The following is an 18,407-nucleotide window of genomic DNA, read 5'->3' as shown; positions in this document are numbered from 1 at the left end:
TCCTCAAACCAGATGCAGATTGGGGACAATAGGCAGGGGGACACGTATCTGGTACGGGTCCTCAGAGCACAGTTACCAGATTTAGGCCCATTCAAAATCCAGCAGCAGGAGACATTGCCTCTCCTATAACTTGTAGCCCCATGGTTAGAGCACTTCCCACTATGCAGGAAATCTGAGTCCAAATCCCCTGTCTACCAGATAGAAAGGAGTTGAAAAGGGATCTCCCTATGCTCAGGGCTATGAGATATTCCAATGTGGGTCTCTCTCGATCTCTCCTGTTGAAACTGTTCCACTTTGGATTAAATAAATTAAATAGAGGGACTAATCACCAGTGTGGAATCATGTCCACACTCTCTCTCTGACTCAGTGACTTTTTAAGTATTTATGTACAATGGAACAGCTTCAGCTAGAGAGACTGAAAGATACTCATACCAGAATATCCGATAGCCCAGTGGTTCACATGTGCTCCTGAGAGTGGGAGACTGCTCTTAAAATTTCCTCCATTTAGGCAGGGAATTGAACCTGGGTCTCCCACATCCTGGGTGAATGAGCTAACCACTGGGCTAAAAGTTATAATGGAGATACCACCTTCTCTGCTCTTTCTTGCAAAAACAGCTTAGGCACCTAAGCCACCTGGGTCCAGGAGAGAGGTTCCGAGGTGTGGAGAGCTCGTGGAGATAGGCCAGCACCTCCCTGCAACCCAGACGTGGGTGCCTAACTCTGTATGAAGGGTGGGTTTAAGATACACTCATCTAGTTGGCATCTCCCATTGGCTAATTTAGTTGGCTACCCACTAGCATGCTGTTTTTTATGGATCCCATTCTCAGGCACCTATCTCTCCCCATGCATTGTATGGGGAGATTAAGTGCTTAATTCAGGGGTTTTGGATTCTAGTGACTTTCAAAGTATCTAAAAATGAAGTGTGCAGTCTAAATCCCTCTGTGGATCTAGGCATAGTCTTTAAACTCATATTCCCTTAGTGTACATTATTAATTTTGATTCTGAATCCCAAGGTAATATGACCAGAGGGCCTTTCCCCAGGCATCTATCAAGATGACTATGACCCTGGTGTTCTGATGTCCACCTCATAACAGTTATCCGTGCCTTTGTCACCTCAGGACAGGATTACTGTAACATGCTTTACATAGGGTTATCCTTGTAGATCACTTAGAAGCTGCAGCTGATGCAAAATGCAGATGGCTGCGTATTGATGGTGTTGGCTGTGGAACAGATTATACCAGGGCTAAAGATCTGCACTGACTTTCTGAAAAAAGAAAAGGAGTACTTGTGGCACCTTAGAGACTAAGCAATTTATTTGAGCATAAGCTTTCGTGAGCTACAGCTCACTTCATCGGACGCATCCAATGAAGTGAGCTGTAGTTCACCAAAGCTTATGCTCAAATAAATTGCTTAGTCTCTAAGGTGCCACAAGTACTCCTTTTCTTTTTGTCAATACAGACTAACATGGCTGCTACTCTAAAAATTGACTTTCTGTTCACTTCTAGAGGCATTTAAAGATGTTGACCTGATATTCATCTCTGTAAAGCCCCATGGTTTGTCCTGTCCATCTAAAAGACAGTCCCTTTTCCTCTAATAGCTAGGGCATTCTTCCAGTCCCTGGGGTTGAAGGTCTGGGAGCTGGAGACTCTCAGCTGAAGCGCCTCAACTTTGTCTCCGTTTTGGTCGAACAGAGTCCAAGTTTATTGACCTTCAGGATACAGTGTAAGGTAGATCTGTTTACTCAGGCTTTAGTCCTGGATTTGTAGACAGCTGCATCCTGGGGATGGGGGTCAGTTTGACATCTGTGGCTCAAGTCTATATTTTATTTTAATTTCCGTACATGTGCCAAGGGACTGGCTGCATGTTACAAAGGGGAGCCCCACATATGCTCACAAGTAAATGCTCCGTGCAGTTCGCAAGACTCCGTTTCTTGGTGGTAACGCTCCCCCGGTAGCTGTGTAGGGAGGAGAGTCCAGTGGTTACGCCGGGGAGGCGGGGGGTTCCCTTCCTCCCACGGCTTCTGTCACTGGACTGGGGAATGCAGCCGGACCTCCCTGCGGTGCGTCTGGCTCGCACTCTGGCAGAAATGTTGTTGGAAAGGGACTCAGGCGTTTTCTGTTGCCTGTAGCAACCTCCCCTTGCTCCAGAAGAGAAACACCATCCGCTCCAAAGCGTCCGGGGCGGCTGGGGGAATCGAGCACGGGGCACTGCCAGGGCTTCGTTGGCTCAGCAGCCGCTCGGGCTCGCAGCACAGGGCCCCGGAACGTACTGGCCTGGGCACGGGGGGCTGGAAACGGTCCCTACGCAGCCTTTTAAAAGAGGGGCAGGGGAGGGCGCTCCGGCTCCGCACCCAGCCAGGTGCAGCCCCCAGGCGGTTTGTGTTGGGGCTTTTACGCCTGGCGCGGGGGAGGAGGCGGGGGAGCCGCCCGACACGGATCGACCTGGTCTTGTCTCCTTTCGGCCAGGATGGCTGCCCGCGGCGAGGTGCCCTCCGGCCGCCCGCAGGCTCCCAGCATCGCTTCGCCCCGGCTGCCGCCTGTGATCCCGCACCCGCTCTCCCGGCTCGGCGACCCGGAGCGCCTGGCTCTGCGCGGGTTCGCGCCTCGCGGACAGCGGCCTGCAGGGGGCAGCGGCGGCGCCCGGGCCCCGCCGCCGCAGCCCCCCGAGCCGGAGCTGCTGGCGCCCGCCTCCCGCGGTGCCCGCTCCCTCCCGGCCCCCCGGCAGCCGCAGGAGGTCTCCGCCCGCGCGGCCCCGGGCAAGCCCAAGCTCCCGCTGTTCGGTACGTGCCGGCAGAGCGTGGGGAGGGGCCCGCAAGGGGCCAGCCTGCCCCCGTCCCGTGGGAGCTGGAGGGAGCCCCCGGGGCGGGCAGAGCTGCCGCGCGAGGAGAGCACAGGTAACCGGTATCTCTGCTGTCAGGGAGGGGATGTCACATGCCTGGGGGATGGGACTCGAGGAAAAGCTGATAGGGAGGGAAGCGGTGTTTTGTAAGTGATGAACACTTGGCTTTAGAAAAAGAAAGGTGTTACCGGTGTTCGGTGCAACGTACCCGTCCTATCCCCAACCCAAGTGAATGGGCTTTGTTGGGTCACAGTCTGAAGATCGGGTGGAGGAAATAGGAGTCGGAGATTGCCCCTCCTAACCTGTAGGCAAACTGCTGCTCCTTCAAGACCATTACTCCAACTCCTAAGGTAGTGTAGCAGTAGCTGTCCGTCTGTAAGCCCGGCCTCTACATAGTCATGGATCCTGATCACTTTCCTCTCCAAGTGCTTCAGAATTGATTCCTTGAGGACCTGCTCCATGATTTTTCCTTGGGCCTACCCTTAAAATGCTTCCACGTGCTAGACAAGTGGGATTCTCTTGTAGTAGAGAGGGGTTGCAGAGGCTTCCTTGTATGACCAGTGTGCCTAAAACTTCCTTTGCAGCCTCACCATGGAGTGGATGTTAAGAGTAACAAGAAGGATTTCTACAGGTATGTTAGCAACAAGAAGAAGGTCAGGGAAAATGTGGGCCCTTAGTGAATGGGAGAGGCAACCTAGTGACAGAGGATGTGGAAAAAGCTAATGTACTCAATGCTTTTTTCGCCTCTGTCTTCACAAACAAGGTCAGATCTCAGCCTACTGCACTGGGCAGCACAGTATGGGGACGAGGTGACCAGCCCTCTGTGGAGAAAGAAGTGGTTCAGGACTATTTAGAAAAGGTGGACAAGCACAAGTCCATGGGGCCGGATGCACTGCATCTGAGGGTGCTAAAGGAGTTGGCGGATGTGATTGCAGAGCCATTGGCCATTATCTTTGAAAACTCATGGTGACCAGGCGAGGTCCCGGAGGACTGGAAAAAGGCTAATGTAGTGCCCATCTTTAAGAAAGGGAAGACGGAGGATCCGGGGAACTACAGGCCAGTCAGCCTTACCTAAGTCCCTGGAAAAATCATGGAGCAGGTCCTCAAGGAATCAATTCTGAAGCACTTAGAGGAGAGGAAAGTGATCAGGAACAATCAGCATGGATTCACCAAGAGTAAGTCATGCCTGACTAACCTAATTGCCTTCTACAATGAGATAACTGGCTCTGTGGATGAGGGGAAAGCAATGGACATGTTATTCCTTGACTTTAGCAAAGCTTTTGATACGGTCTCCCACAGTATTCTTGCCAGCAAGTTAAAGAAGTATGGGCTGGATGAATGGACTATAAGGTGGATAGAAAGCTGGCTAGATTGTCGGGCTCAACAGGTGGTGATCAATGGCTCCATGTCTACTTGGCAGCCGGTATCAAGCGGAGTGCCCCAAGGGTCAGTCCTGGGGCCGGTTTTGTTCAATATCTTTATTAATGATCTGGAGGACGGCGTGGATTGCACCCTCAGCAAGTTTGCAGTTGACACTAAGTTGGGAAGAGCGGTAGATACGCTGGAAGGTAGGGATAGGATACAGAGGGACCTAGACAAATCAGAGGATTGGGCCAAAAGAAATCTGAGGAGGTTCAAAAAGGACAAGTGCAGAGTCCTGCACTCTGGACGGAAGAATCCTATGCACTGCTACAGATTAGGGACCGAGTGGCTAGGCAGCAGTTCTTCAGGAAAAGGACCTAGGAGTTGCAGGGGACGAGAAGCTGGATATGAGTCAATAGTATGCCCTTGTTGCCAAGAAGGTTAATGGCATTTTGGGCTGTATAAGTAGGAGTATTGCCAGCAGATTGAGGGACGTGATCATTCCCCTCTAGTCTGCATTGGTGAGGCCTCATCTGGAGTACTGTGTCCAGTTTTGGGCCCGATACTATAAGAAGGATGTGGAAAAATTGGAAAGAGTCCAGTGGAGGGCAACAAAAATGATTAGGGGGCTGGAGCACATGACTTATAAGGAGAGGCTGACGGAACTATTTAGTTTGCAGAAGAGAAGACTGAGGAGGGATTTGATAGCTGCTTTCAACTACCTGAAGGGGGGTTCCAAAGAGGATGGATCTAGACCAGGGGTCGGCAACCTTTCAGAAGTGGTGGGCCGAGTCTTCATTTATTCAGTCTAATTTAAGGTTCGGCTTGCCAGTAATACATTTTCACGTTTTTAGAAGATCTCTTTCTATAAGTCTATAATATATAACTAAACTGTTGTTGTATGTAAAGTAAATAAGGTTTTTAAGAAGCTTCATTTAAAATTAAATTAAAATGCAGAGCCCCCAGACTGGTGGCCAGGACCCGGGCAGTGTGAGTGCCACTGAAAATCAGCTCGCATGCCGCCTTTGGCATGCGTACCACAGGTTGCCTATCCCTGATCTAGGCTGTTCTCAGTGGTGGCAGATGACAGAACAAGGAGTAATGGTCTCAAGTTGCAGTGGGGGATGTTTAGGTTGGATATTAGGAAAAACTTTTTCACTAGGAGGGTGGTGAAGCACTGGAATGGGTTACCTAGGGAGGTGGTAGAATCTCCTTCCTTAGAGGTTTTTAAGGCCCGTCTTGACAAAGCCCTGGCTGGGATGATTTAGTTGGGGATTAGATGGCCTCCTGAGGTCCCTTTCAACCCTGATACTCTATGATTCTATGAAGTGTTGCAAGAACCTGCCATAGTGACCTCTTTCCACACTTGAATTGTACCTTTATATAGTACAGTGATGTACACTTTAACTGTACAAAATAAGACTGAAGTTCTGTCCCAAGGATCTGGTGGTGATGTCAATCCTAAGAATCATTAAATGTCAACCATATTCCAAAGGGTAAATGAGGGCCACATTTTCAAATGGGCTTTTAACTCTGCCTGCGAACTCTGCTTGTACGTATTTACGTGCAAGTGCAAAAGTGCAGTTGTGTGCATAAATCAGATAGTCACACAATTAATTTGCATAAATAAATGTTTGTATGTGCACATTACAGAGACCCTTGTAACATTTGTTCCTAAACAGGCAAACCATAACACTCCCACTTCATCTTATTTAAATAAAAAAGTGATGGTGCCAAGAATATTATACTATTACAATTATAGTAGAAAATTATAGCGTATTAGAAATGTCTCTTTTGAAACCTGAATTTAAAACTCCTTCGATAGACATCATAAATGCATATAATAAAACATTACTGTTTCGTTTTATTATATACATTAGTTTTTACTTTAGAAAACATTATTAACAAATGAAATTGTAAGACCATTTTCTCACAGTAATGTTTGCTGAGCTCCTGCCAATTACTAAGCCAAGTAAGAATTCTACTTTGCAATTATGAGACAATAAAAAGTAATACTTTAAATTATGTCTCCAAATAGACTGTATTTAATACTTAGGTATTCAGCAGACACTTAAATTGGTACAGTCATGATATATAATGACATTTACTTATTGTGTGATTCATTGACTATCATGACCCAGTTTTTAAACTTGTCTGTTCAAAATGGAGTGATTAATTTCAGATCCCTGGCATACAAGTGTACCCTAGGTAGCCAGATACTTGTGTTAATTTCAGTGCCCAAATGCAGACTAGAGTATCCTAAATTTAGAATGTTTTAAAATAGAGTTCGTAGAATACTGGCTCCATGAACTATGTATAAGTGCAGTAGATGAATGAAACGAGGAACCTGACAAACTTATATACACAAATAGTAATTGTTTCTGGAAAATACATGTAATTCATGTTGCCTTTATTTGGTCCATATTTTGTAAGTATTTTGTAAGTAATGTTCATATTACTAACGGGGGGTTAGATTCTGATGTTCTTACTCACACACTGAGAAGTACCTTACTTCACAAGGAGTCTCATTTGAAGTCAGTAAGATATATGTACAGTAATGATTGTTGGCCCAGTTGTAAAATGCTTACTCACACTGAATGATACCTTACTACATACACGGTCCCATTGATTTCAGTGGGACTACTCATGTAGTAAGGTTCTATTCACCATAAGGGTGGCACAGTTGGACACTGTGTGAGTAAGGGAAAGAGGATTTTGCCGTACATTGGTTATTAGAGGTTGTTACATTAGGGGTAAATATTACAGTTGTTTAAAATTGGTTGCAAAACTAAAGTGACCAAATACTATGCAAGTTTCAGAGTAACAGCCGTGTTAGTCTGTATTCGCAAAAAGAAAAGGAGTACTTGTGGCACCTTAGAGACTAACCAATTTATTTGAGCATGAGCTTTCGTGAGCTACAGCTCACTTCATCGGATGCATACCGTGGAAACTGCAGAAGACATTATATACACACAGAGACCATGAAACAATACCTCCTCCCGCCCCACTGTCCTGCTGGTAATAGCTTATCTAAAGTGATCATCAAGTTGGGCCATTTCCAGCACAAATCCAGGTTTTCTCACCCTGAATGTGTATATAATGTCTTCTGCAGTTTCCACGGTATGCATCCGATGCAGTGAGCTGTAGCTCATGAAAGCTCATGCTCAAATTAATTGGTTAGTCTCTAAGGTGCCACAAGTACTCCTTTTCTTTTTACAAATACTATGCAAGTTCTTGTATGGTGAATGCAGAAATCATGCCCAAATGGTCCAACATATTGCACTGTTTAGAAAACATTACATTGGTTATTACTATACTAGAGATTTAAAATGTGGAACATGTATTGCTTTTTTATTTCTAATCATATTAGTCAAGATTAGGCACTTGTTTTTGAAAAAGTTAGATGCCCAAATCCATATTTAGGTATCTGAAAAGTGGCCTGACTTAAAAGTGCTGTTTTTGTAGCAGTCCAACTTTAGGCACCCATTTGAAAAATCTTGCCAATTGTCTGTGGCTGTATATGGTCCCATCTGATGCCTTAAAAATGTGCAGGTGTATACCTTAAAATATCGATAATAATTTGTGATTGATTTCAGTTTGATTGGAGAGGGGGGGAAGATGACTTCAGATGGCCATAAAAATGCCAGTGTGGCCTTTCACAGCACAGAACAGGGGATATGTCTGTTTGTTCTTGAATTTGAACCCCAAATAAGATATTGACTTAGAAATATTTAAAGTTTATATCTGAAGATTTTTCAGATTTCTTACTGTATCTACATACCTCCCTTTTTGACTAATTTACAGTTTTACTGAAAAACACATGAGAATACACATAACACACACCCTAAACACAATCTTGCAAAGGCAAGAGAAAGCCAAAAGATGACATAATAAATATGTGTTGGGCTTTTCTAAACTCTACAGTCCAAATTCTGGCCTCCCATTGACTTCAGTGGGTGGCATAGGCTGCAGGGAAAGGTAAAATTTGGTTCAATCAGCCTGTAGTAGCACATAAGTGAAGTCATACTCTGAATGCATGCAAATCAGAGAATACATGTGCAAATTGTGCCTTTGACATTTCAATGTTCTAAAAGCAGCACATTGACCGATGCCTTGTGTCAAGTATGATCCCCAAAGTGACCATATTCTTGACAGGTTTAGCATAAAGTAAGAATCTAAAAGCATGGGAAAGGCCCGTTTCCAAACATCTTAATATTGTCTTATACAGTTACATACATTTGTGTCTTTTTGTTGTTGGTTATACACATTATTCTTTTGACATTCCCTTTTGGCTGAACCAGTAATATAAACAAATGGCTTGACCGAACATGTCCTGTTGTGTTTAAGGATTACCCTCACCAAAGCAACTGAATCTAGGTTAATACAATGGGTTTTTGGGTTTTTTCAGTACTTCAGTCATTTAATTTGTGGCCGAGCTATATGAGACAGGGGAGGAGAGAGCAAGGAAAGAGTAAGGAGCATGATCTGAGAACCTGAAGAGAATTGACCTGAAAAGAGCACTAGTGAACCGCTGCTGCTTCTTTGCCATCCTATTAGGAATACTGTTGTGTTGTGAATAATGTCTCCTGAATCCTATGTGCAGCATTTGAGGACTGTGGCATCACAGTCGTTTGTTCCACATCTTCAGTTTTTTTTCACACATTTTTCAAAGTTTTACTTCCCTGTTTCTATTCTTTTGTGACATCTCAAATGTGGTACATATTTTGATGGAAAAACTAATGATAGAAACTGCTAGTCATTGATTTCTTCTACATCAGCTGTTTGAAGAATTAGATTGGCTGGCATGAATAGTCCTTATTTTTAGGTTATTCTTGTCCCTCAGTATAATGTACAGTAAAACATTTGATAACATGTCGTTGTTAATAATAAAATCACAACTGTGTTCAGATCTAGAACTTTTAATCCATAGACCCTTATAAAGGCGGAGAAGAATCTCTGTGTGGTCATGCTTTTGGTATTATTATAGTTTATAATGGATTAATAAATAATGGCTATTTTAAGCACATTACAGACATGAGTACTAACTGTTGTAGATGGTTATAAGCACATCAGTAGAAGCCATTATAGATGGATACAAGCAACCTATTGACCTGTTAGGTTCCATAACAATCTATCACCATTGATTTACCCTTTGTTAAAACATCTGTTAATAATTTATTAACTCTTTATAGACTGTTTATAAGCTAGGGCCATAGAAGCAACAGGATGGAAATGAGTTGGGGAATCTGTTCAGCACCTTAGTTCTCTGTACACAAATGCAAGGAATGTGGGGGAATAAACAAGAAGAACTGGAAGTCTTAATGCACAAGCAACATTATGATGCAGTTGACATCAAAGAGTATTGGTTGACTAAATCTCTTGGCTGGAATATTGATATAGAGGGGTATAGCTTTTTCAGGAAGGACAGGCAGTGAGAAAAGGGAGGAGGAGTAACGTTGTACATGAAAAATGTATTCACTTGTTCTGTGATCCAGAAGGATGTGCAGAAGGTCAGACTAGATGATCATGATGGTCCCTTCTGGCCACGGAGTCTATAAATCTGTGAAAAGGAGGTGAGGGGCAGACCAGATGAAAGTGTCTGGGTGAAGGTAAAAGGGGAAAAAAATAGGGTAGGTGTCTGCAACAGACCACCAAATCCAAGGGGAAGGTGGAGGGGATATTTCTAGAACAAATAACAGAAAAATCCAAAACCTGAAAGTAATGGGGAATTTTAGCAACTACCCAGATATCTGTTGGAAAAGTAATATGTCAAAACAAAAAATCTCCATTTGGTTCTTGGAATGTATTGGGAACAACTTGTTTTAGAAGATGGAGGAAGTAACCAAGGGTCAGCCATTTGGGACTTGATTATGACTAACAGTGAGGAATTGTTTGCAAATATAGAGACTGAAGGTAACTTGAGTGAAAGTGATTATGAAATGATGGATTTCATGATTCTAAGGAAAGGAAGGAGCGAGCCCAGCAGAATAAGAACAATGGACTTCAAAACAGCAGACTTCACAAATTCTCTGATTCTGTTAGGTGAGGTCCCATGGGAAGAAAATCTAAGGGAAAAAGGAGTTCAGGACAGCTGGCTAAATATGGCTCCATCAGGAGCTCTTTAATGACTTGAAAATCAAAAAGGAATCCTACAAAAAGTGGAAACATGGACAAATTGCTAATAATGAGTAAGAAAGTATAGCATAAGCTTGTAGGGAAAAATCAGAAAAGCTAAGACACAAAATGAGGTACACCTATCAAGTAACATAAAAGGCAATAAGAAAAGGTTTTTTAAAATGCTTTAGGAGCAAGAGAAAGATGAAGGAAGGTAATAACGGATGACACCAAGAAGACAGAGGACTTTGAAGCCTATTTTACTTTAGTCTTCTTCATTAAAAAAGTTAATGTTGAATATTAACAACAAAGGGGAAGGATCACAAGCCAGAACAGGGAAAGAGTGGGTTACAGAATATTTGGATAAATTAGATTTATTCAAATTTGCAGGGCCTGATGAAATTCATCCTAGAGTACTTCCAAGATTCCTTCACATCGTTCTGTAACTGTTTGCAATTATCTTTGAGAACTCATGAAGGATGGGTGAGGACTCACAGGATTAGCAATGGGCAAACATAGTACCTATCTTTAAAAAGGGGAAAGGAGGACCCAGGGAATTGTAGATATGTCAGCCTAACTTTGATAGCTGGAAAGGTACTGGAACAAATTATCAAACAATCAATTTATATGCATGTAGAGGCTAACAGGTTAATAAATAATAATCAAAATGGCTTTGTCAAGAACAAATCATGCCAAACCAACCTAATTTTCTTTTTTTTGACAGGATTACTGGCCTAGTGGATGGGGGGAAAGCAATAAACATAATATAACTTGATTTTAGTAAGGCTTTTGGCACAGTCCCACATGACATTCTCATAAGCAAACTAGGGAAATGTGGTCTAGATGCAATTACTGTAAGGTGGATGCACAGCTGTTTGAAAAAAACATATTCAAAGAATAGTTCTCAATGATTTACTGTCAAACTGGGAAGATGTATCTAGTGGGGTCCTGCAGGGATCTGTCTTCGGTCTGGTACTATTCAATATTTTCATTATTCACTTGGATAATGGAGAGGAGAGTAATCTTATAAAATTTGTGGATGACACCAAAGTGGGAGGGGTGGCAAGCACTTTGGAGGACAGGATTAGAATTCAAAATGACCTTGATAAATTAAAGTATTGGTCAGAAAACATCAAGATGAAATTCAATAAAGACAAGTGCAAAGTACTACACTTAGGTCCTGCCCCTTCCCTTCCCTGCTCCACCCTTTCCCCAAGGTCCGCACCGACTGTGCTGCTGCCTGAATGGTAAGTCTTCCTCCTCTCCTCCACTCTACCCCTGCTTCGGAGGTCCCAGCTGCTCTCAGTGTCCCTCCTCACTCCACTTCCCTGTGGAGGCGGGGAAGTGAAGAGGGATGCGGCAAGCCAACGGGGGAACAAGGATGGACACAGCATGCCAGCTGCAGGTAGGGGAGTGAGGAGGTGAGCAGCAGGGGTCTTGCTGCGAGCAGGGAGGGGGCAGTGAGGAGGCGAGCAGCGGGCTAGCAGGGCTCCTGCTGCAGGTGGAGAAGGTCTTGTGGGGTAGGTGGTGGGCAGGGGGGTGAGGAGGTGAGTGGCATGTGGGTAAGGGTCTCACTGCAGGTGGGGGAGGTCTAGGAGGGTGAGAAGGCAAGTGGCAGGCAGGCGCAGGGGTGAGGAGGTGAGCAGCAGGCGTGTGGGGGTCTAGTGGTGGGTGTGTGGGTGGCTGTGGTGGAGGAGTGAGGAGGGATGTGGTGAACGGCCGGCAGGGGGGTTTCGCAGCATGTGGGAGAGGGGGAGGAGGGATGCAGGGCGGGGGTGGAGTCTGGGCAGGGCAGAAGAGGCAGGACAGGGAGCTAACTTCCCCCAGGGGAAGCTTCACCCACCACCCATGAAAATGGGGAATAACTGGCTAGATGGTAGTACAGCTGAAAAGGATCTGTGGGTTATAGTGGATCACAAACTGAACATGAGCCAACAGTGTGGAGCAACTGGGGGGAAGGCTAATCATTCTGGGGTGTATTAACAGGAGTGTCATACATAAGACACAGCAGCTAATTGTCCCATTGTGGAACTGTGACCAGTTCTGGGCACCACACTTTAAAAAAGATGTGGACAGGTTAGAGAGAGTCCAGAAAACAACAACAAAAATGATAAAAACTTTAGAAAACCTGATCTATGAAGAATGGTTTAAAAAAACTGGGCATGGTTAGTCTTGAGGAAAGAAGACTGAGGGGGGACCTGAGAATAGTCTTCAAACATGTTAAGGGCTGTTACGAAGAGGAGGGTGATCAAATGTTCTCCATGATATGAAGGGTAGGACAAGAAGTAATGGACTTAAACTGCAGCAAGAGAGATTTAGATTAGATATTAAGAAAAGCTTTCTAGTTAGTTAAGCTCTGGAATAGGTTACCGAGGGAGGTTGTGGAATCTGTATCACTGGAGGTTTTTAAGAACAGGTTGGACAAACACCTGTGAGGGATGGTCTAGGTTTACTTGGTCCTGCCTCAGCATGGGGAGATAGACTAGATAACCTCTTCAGGTCCTTTAGAGCCCTCCATTTTTATCTATAATTCTGTTTATTGACATACCTGTAATACAAAATGTAACCCATTATCTGTAGAATATGCTTAGGAAATATAAAACAAAGAGAATAAGTGACTTGCCTAAGGCCACTCAGTAAACCAGTAGCAGAGTTGGGACTAGACCCCAGGTCTCCTGATTGCCCTTTCCTGTAGAGGTAGAGAAGCATTAATGTTATTGTAAGACTTCGTCTGGAGTACTGTGTACTGTTATGGTTACCCTGTTCAAGAAAGATTAATTTAAACTGGAGCAGGTGTAGAGAACAGCTACTAGGATGATTAGGAGAATGGAAGGCCTATCTTATGACAGGTGACTGGAAGATTTTGACTTGATTAGTCTAGCAAAAAGAAAGTGAAGATGGGATATAATTGCTCAGGGGGTTAAATACTAGGGAGGATGAAAAGCTATTTAAGCTAAAGATCAGCAAAAGATCAGATTGCTGGTAAACTCCTACAAACAAGCAATTTTTGTACATCAGGGGGTTAAATACTAGGGAGGATGAAAAGCTATTTAAGCTAAAGGACAGTGTTGGCACAACAGCAAATAGGTATAAACTGGCCATGGACAAATTCAGTCTGGAAACTAGAAGACTGTTTCTAACCAGCAGAAGGGTGAGGTTCTGAAACAGCCTCCCAATAGGAGCTGTGGGGGAAAACAAGTTAATTAGTTTTATGAGAGAGCTGGACAAATTTATGAATGCAGTTGTCTGACAGGGTTGCTTGTGATGGTAGGGGGCAGGGCTCAACTGCCCTGGGGCTCACTTCCAGTTTGTTTCTTATGTTCCTAAAGCTCATGCTTCAGGGGTTAGGGAGATATTCCCCATCCTGCTCCAATGTATTATGGGAGGGTTTTTTATCTCCTTCCAGTGAAGCATCAGAGATTACCACAGCTGGAGAACTGACATTGGACATGGAGGACTAGGGCTCTGAGGTGGCACTGAGCATTCTCTCTCTCAGAAGCTTTGCTGGATGGTTCTCAATTACATGCTCAGAGTCTAATTGATTGCAGTATATGGGGTTGGGAAAGAATTTTCCCACAGGTCAGATTGGTAGTGACCTAGGGGGGATTGCGCCTTCCTCTACGGCATGTGGCTGCAAGTCACTTGCCAGAATTATCTGGGTATATTTCACTGAATCATTTCCCTGTCATTGCACTTTGGTCCTTCCTGTTCTCTCCCTGTGGCAAATGAGGTCTCCTGAGGAATGTAATACTTTGGTCTAATTTCAGTTGTTGGGTTTAATGTGCGAGTGCTTGGTGCTATTGGTGGCTTGTGATATACAGGAGGTCAGACTAGATGATCTGGTGGTTCCTCTGCGACTGAATTCTGTGCCCTGTCTACCAGCTATCTTTACCAGTATACATTGTTCATAGTTTCTGAAAGTTGATTTTTTTTAATGACCCAGGCCAACAAGCTGACATTGGAAACTCAGCAGTAAGCAGAGCAAGTTTTGCTAACAGCAGGACCAGTTTACTGTCTCAGCCTGGGGGACAGCTCAGTATTGAAGCTGATGAGGTATGATTTTAATCAAATACAGTCCATGTAAATAAATGGGAAGAATAAAATTTGACTCTGAAACCTTTCTTGGTACCAATATGGCATCTGTCAGCAAACCCTGTGAATTGGCTTGAAGGTGGTACACATACATCTCCTCCTTTTGCCCTGAAAGCCAAGCATGGTGATAGGACATATAGTTATAACCTAACTTAACTTATATTACAGTGTTCAATTTTAATATTTTCCACAGGAAATTCTAGCCCCAGTCCTTTAAAAATATATGATTTTTAGAAGCTCTCTGTCAAACAGAAAATAACTGTCAGCATAAGTTTGTATAATTCAGTTACCTAGTAATATCCTCCATAAGTATTAATTGAATTCTAAAACATTGTACACACTCCTTCACCATTATTTCAGAACAAATTTACCTATGTTGAATGGCATCCTCATGATGTTGTTGTTTGTGGGGGGAAACTCCCATTGAAGACAATGGAAACTTTTTCTGAATACAGACTGAGTAAAGGTTTCAGGACTGGGCTCGTAGTTTTCTCAGAATGTAACCTGGCAACACGTGGCTTAATGATAACACAGAAAGCAAAGATCATATTTATTTTGGCAATGCCAATAAGGTTCACTCAATTCAGCCGCGCAACAGTACATGAAAGCCTATATTACAAGGTGAGTAGAAAAAAAATGTAAATTTTTCTTTTCTTGCTCAAGACTCTACCGAAAGTACTCTCCCCCTCCTCCCCCCACCTCCAGGTGGTTATTAAAGGTACATCATTTCATTGTGGAACATTTATTCATTTTTGATTTCTTATCATCTTGTCAGTGACAGTCGACATCCTCTTCTTGTGCTTTTAGGAAAAAAAATTGAGTTAAAAGTACATATTAGAGGTGTGTGTTTTTTGTATATTTGCTATTGAATGTGTATCAAATTTTTTTTTTTTTAAGCTGGAGCACATTTTGCATGAAAAAATGAGATCTGGAGGCTATTTTACTATGAGACAACTGTTCAAAAACAATGACCCTGAGGGCAAGGGGCAGGTCAATAGGTATGTGCCTCACACAGGAGATTGCATTGTCCGGGATCTGTTACTTAACTTTGACACTTGCATGTGTATCACTAAAGGTATGAAACAAAGCCAGTGGTCTTTTTCCATATATTTAGTACCATGAAATACTTTATATTTCCTCCCAATTCCCTCTCCCCCCCACCCCCCACTTTTGGCTTTTATCAATGTATGAAGGTCTACTGGATCAATATATTTCTTACTTTTATTCATTCATAGAGATGTGCTACTAATGATGCTGACCAAATTTCTTGGAAGGTGTATCAGCTTCAAGCAGTATCAGCAACTTCTTCTAAGGTATGTGATCAGATAAAAGCTAAAGAAGGTGGCAAAAGATTTCCACTGGTTATAACCTATAATATAAATATGAGCACATTTTCCATTTTGACTATGTCAGACCTGGCTTTACTACAATAGCCCCCTTCTCTCAATTTTCTTCCTTACTCAAGAAATTCATCATTCACTTGCCAGCATAGTATTTTCAAACTGGAAACAATATAATGATGTGACTATAAAGCACAGATGCATTTTTCTAAATCACGTGGTCTGAAAAATATTGTACTATAAGAGGGAGAGTGCAGTTTTGTATTTAAAAAGCAACTCATTCTTCATACAATCCTTTGGGTTGAAAGGGACAATCCTTTGGGTTGGTCATCTGTCCATCTCCGTGAAAGTTGGATTTTATTATTCCTACGCTACCTGTGATGGATGGGTGTCAAGTTGAGCTTTCAATACTTCCAGTGATGATGATTCTATAAGCAATCTTGGCATCTTATTCAATCACCTAACTGTTCTAAGAGTTGTGGAGCTACTGTCCTCTCTCTTACGCTGATGTAAATCATGTAAATAGCTCCTTTTAAACCAGTGGCACAACACGGGGCAAAACTGGTATAAGTGCAGCCTGTAAAGTTAATAAGTTACTTATATTTTTCCCTTTTGACCATTACTTTTTGATTTATCTTCATTGGTAATAAGAATAACGGATCCCTCTCCCTTTCATAACATCCCTTTTCATATTCTGGCAGCTAAAATACCCTCAGGGTGTGAGAAAACTGAGTTGGATTTATCCTTCAGTTTTCTTAATATTTTCTCCTGGATCTTATTTTCTAAACATCTTCTTTACTCTTCTCAATTGATTTTTCTTTACAAAAAATGATATGCCAAACTGAGAGCAGTAATTCAGCTGGAAGCCTAATAAGCGTGAAGTAAAGTGGAATAATTTCCTCAATAATTTGCTTGAATTATTCCTGCTATTGTTTCCTTCCTTTTTAATGACTTCATCAGTTTTGGCTCCTCTTCAATGTATTACCCGCAATAACCTTCACAGCCTTCTCTATATTTTTACTGCATGGCCCATAATTCCCCAGCCTATGATTTTTGCTTCACATTATTCCTCGCTATGTGAGCTTCATCACAGTTATCTTTTCGAATCTCATTTTATTCTTTTGTTTTGCGCCATTCATAAATTGGTTAGGGACCCTGAAGTGATTTATGACAGTAATATAATCCTTTCACTGAGTCATAGCTTTGTATGCAGGCAAATAACCTGCATTACACTAGTGAAATAAGTTCATTACATAGTTACTGAGAAATAATATTTGTGTATTATATTAACAATTGCAGGCACTGTGTGTGAATTCCCTTGTCTTACATCCATTCACATCTGTGCATACCGCATAGCACTGTAATGTCTGCTTCACTGTGGATGTAATTTCAGGCTTACTTGCAATTAGAACTGAACAAATAATGGGGGTTAATGGTTGATTGATCATTCCCTCCACCCCCGCTATCAACAAGTGTATAAATGATCCACAAATACATTATTACATTACGTTTTCATTATTTGAGTAGCTCCATTTAAAATATTTAAGTTTGCATTATTTAAGCACAGTATAATGCAATATGACTTCTCTATATTTTTCAGGGAAAAGGCAAATTAAGACATGCACAATCAAATTAGATAACTTATTTTTGTTTAACTGATCAAAAAGCCATATTAAAAGTGTACAGTGGCAGACTGGATTGAAATGCCTTCTTACAGGAGTTTTTAACTGAATATTGTAAAATAGGGCACTGAAGAACATAGTGCTTGAGGCCCCCGCACTGAAGGCAGTTGGAGTCTTTTATTGCTGTTGGATCAGACCCCTAGTCCCTAGTAAATATCTCCTCTTTAAAAGTAAGTGTAGATGTAGTAGCAACAGCAGCATTCAGAATTCTTCTTGGGTGGGCCACATCAAGCTGAATTTTCCTCACCCCAGTTTAAAGCTATATGGAGTTATTATGCATGAAGGATCAGATCATGGTAGTCTAACAGCATTTGTCTTAAGGCTGTTCTTTTACGTCTACTATAGATGATCATTCTTGTTACAAACTGCACAGAAGAAAGAGTGTGTCAGGATTCTGTGCAAAGGTAGATGAGACTAGTGCATGAGCTCACTAGGCAGGAATAACCACCAGGATTCAGAGTCAGTATCAGGGTCAATAATCAGGCTGATGGGCAGAGCCAGAGACTGAATGAGGATTAGGCCAAAGGTCAATACCTAATGTCAGAATCTGTGTGGGTGTTCTGGGGTATGAATGGTAGTTGAGGTCGAAGCCAAGGTCAATACCAGGAGATAAGGAACAGAGAATGCAGTGTGGACATGGCAGCTAATGATCCACATTATTGCCTGGACACTTCCTTGAATGCCTCCTGGGTTTGTGTAAGGGAGGGAGCCAGTCAGGCACCACGAGGCTACTGTCTGCTGAACCCCTTGAGGTGGGACTTCCTGTGACTTGTGCAGGGGAGGGCAAGCTGATTACAGCTGCTGGGTGGCAGTTGGGATGTGCTTGCTGCCTGGCAACCTGGGGCTTAGCTGCAACTTGAAGAAAACTGTCAAAGAATAAAATCTTACTCTGGCGGTAGTGGTGATGCATTTAATCATAGGGCAGTGGGAACTCCTCAAGCTAGGCTGGATAGGCTCTGCATCTGCAGTTTTGAATCAT

At 42.9% G+C, this 18,407-nt stretch overlaps 1 protein-coding gene across 1 annotated transcript in view; it reads left to right on the top strand.

Annotated features, from left to right (window-relative positions):
- Positions 1-2,466: 2,466 nt before the first annotated feature.
- The window catches only part of LOC311519330 (EF-hand calcium-binding domain-containing protein 6-like), a gene marked incomplete at its 5' end in the record, with an annotated part of 91,109 nt that continues 75,168 nt past the window's right edge, over positions 2,467-18,407 (top strand). The window contains 4 exons of the mRNA XM_084625749.1: positions 2,467-2,779; positions 14,258-14,367; positions 15,304-15,404; positions 15,642-15,719. Coding sequence (XP_084481875.1) covers positions 2,467-2,779; positions 14,258-14,367; positions 15,304-15,404; positions 15,642-15,719 — 602 coding nt within the window. The remainder of the gene's footprint in view (positions 2,780-14,257; positions 14,368-15,303; positions 15,405-15,641; positions 15,720-18,407) is intronic.

This window comes from Lepidochelys olivacea, assembly GCF_965140295.1.
Source record: "Lepidochelys olivacea isolate rLepOli2 genome assembly, chromosome: 4".
Classification (NCBI taxonomy): domain Eukaryota; kingdom Metazoa; phylum Chordata; order Testudines; family Cheloniidae; genus Lepidochelys; species Lepidochelys olivacea.
This window is presented reverse-complemented; position numbering and strand designations above follow the sequence as displayed.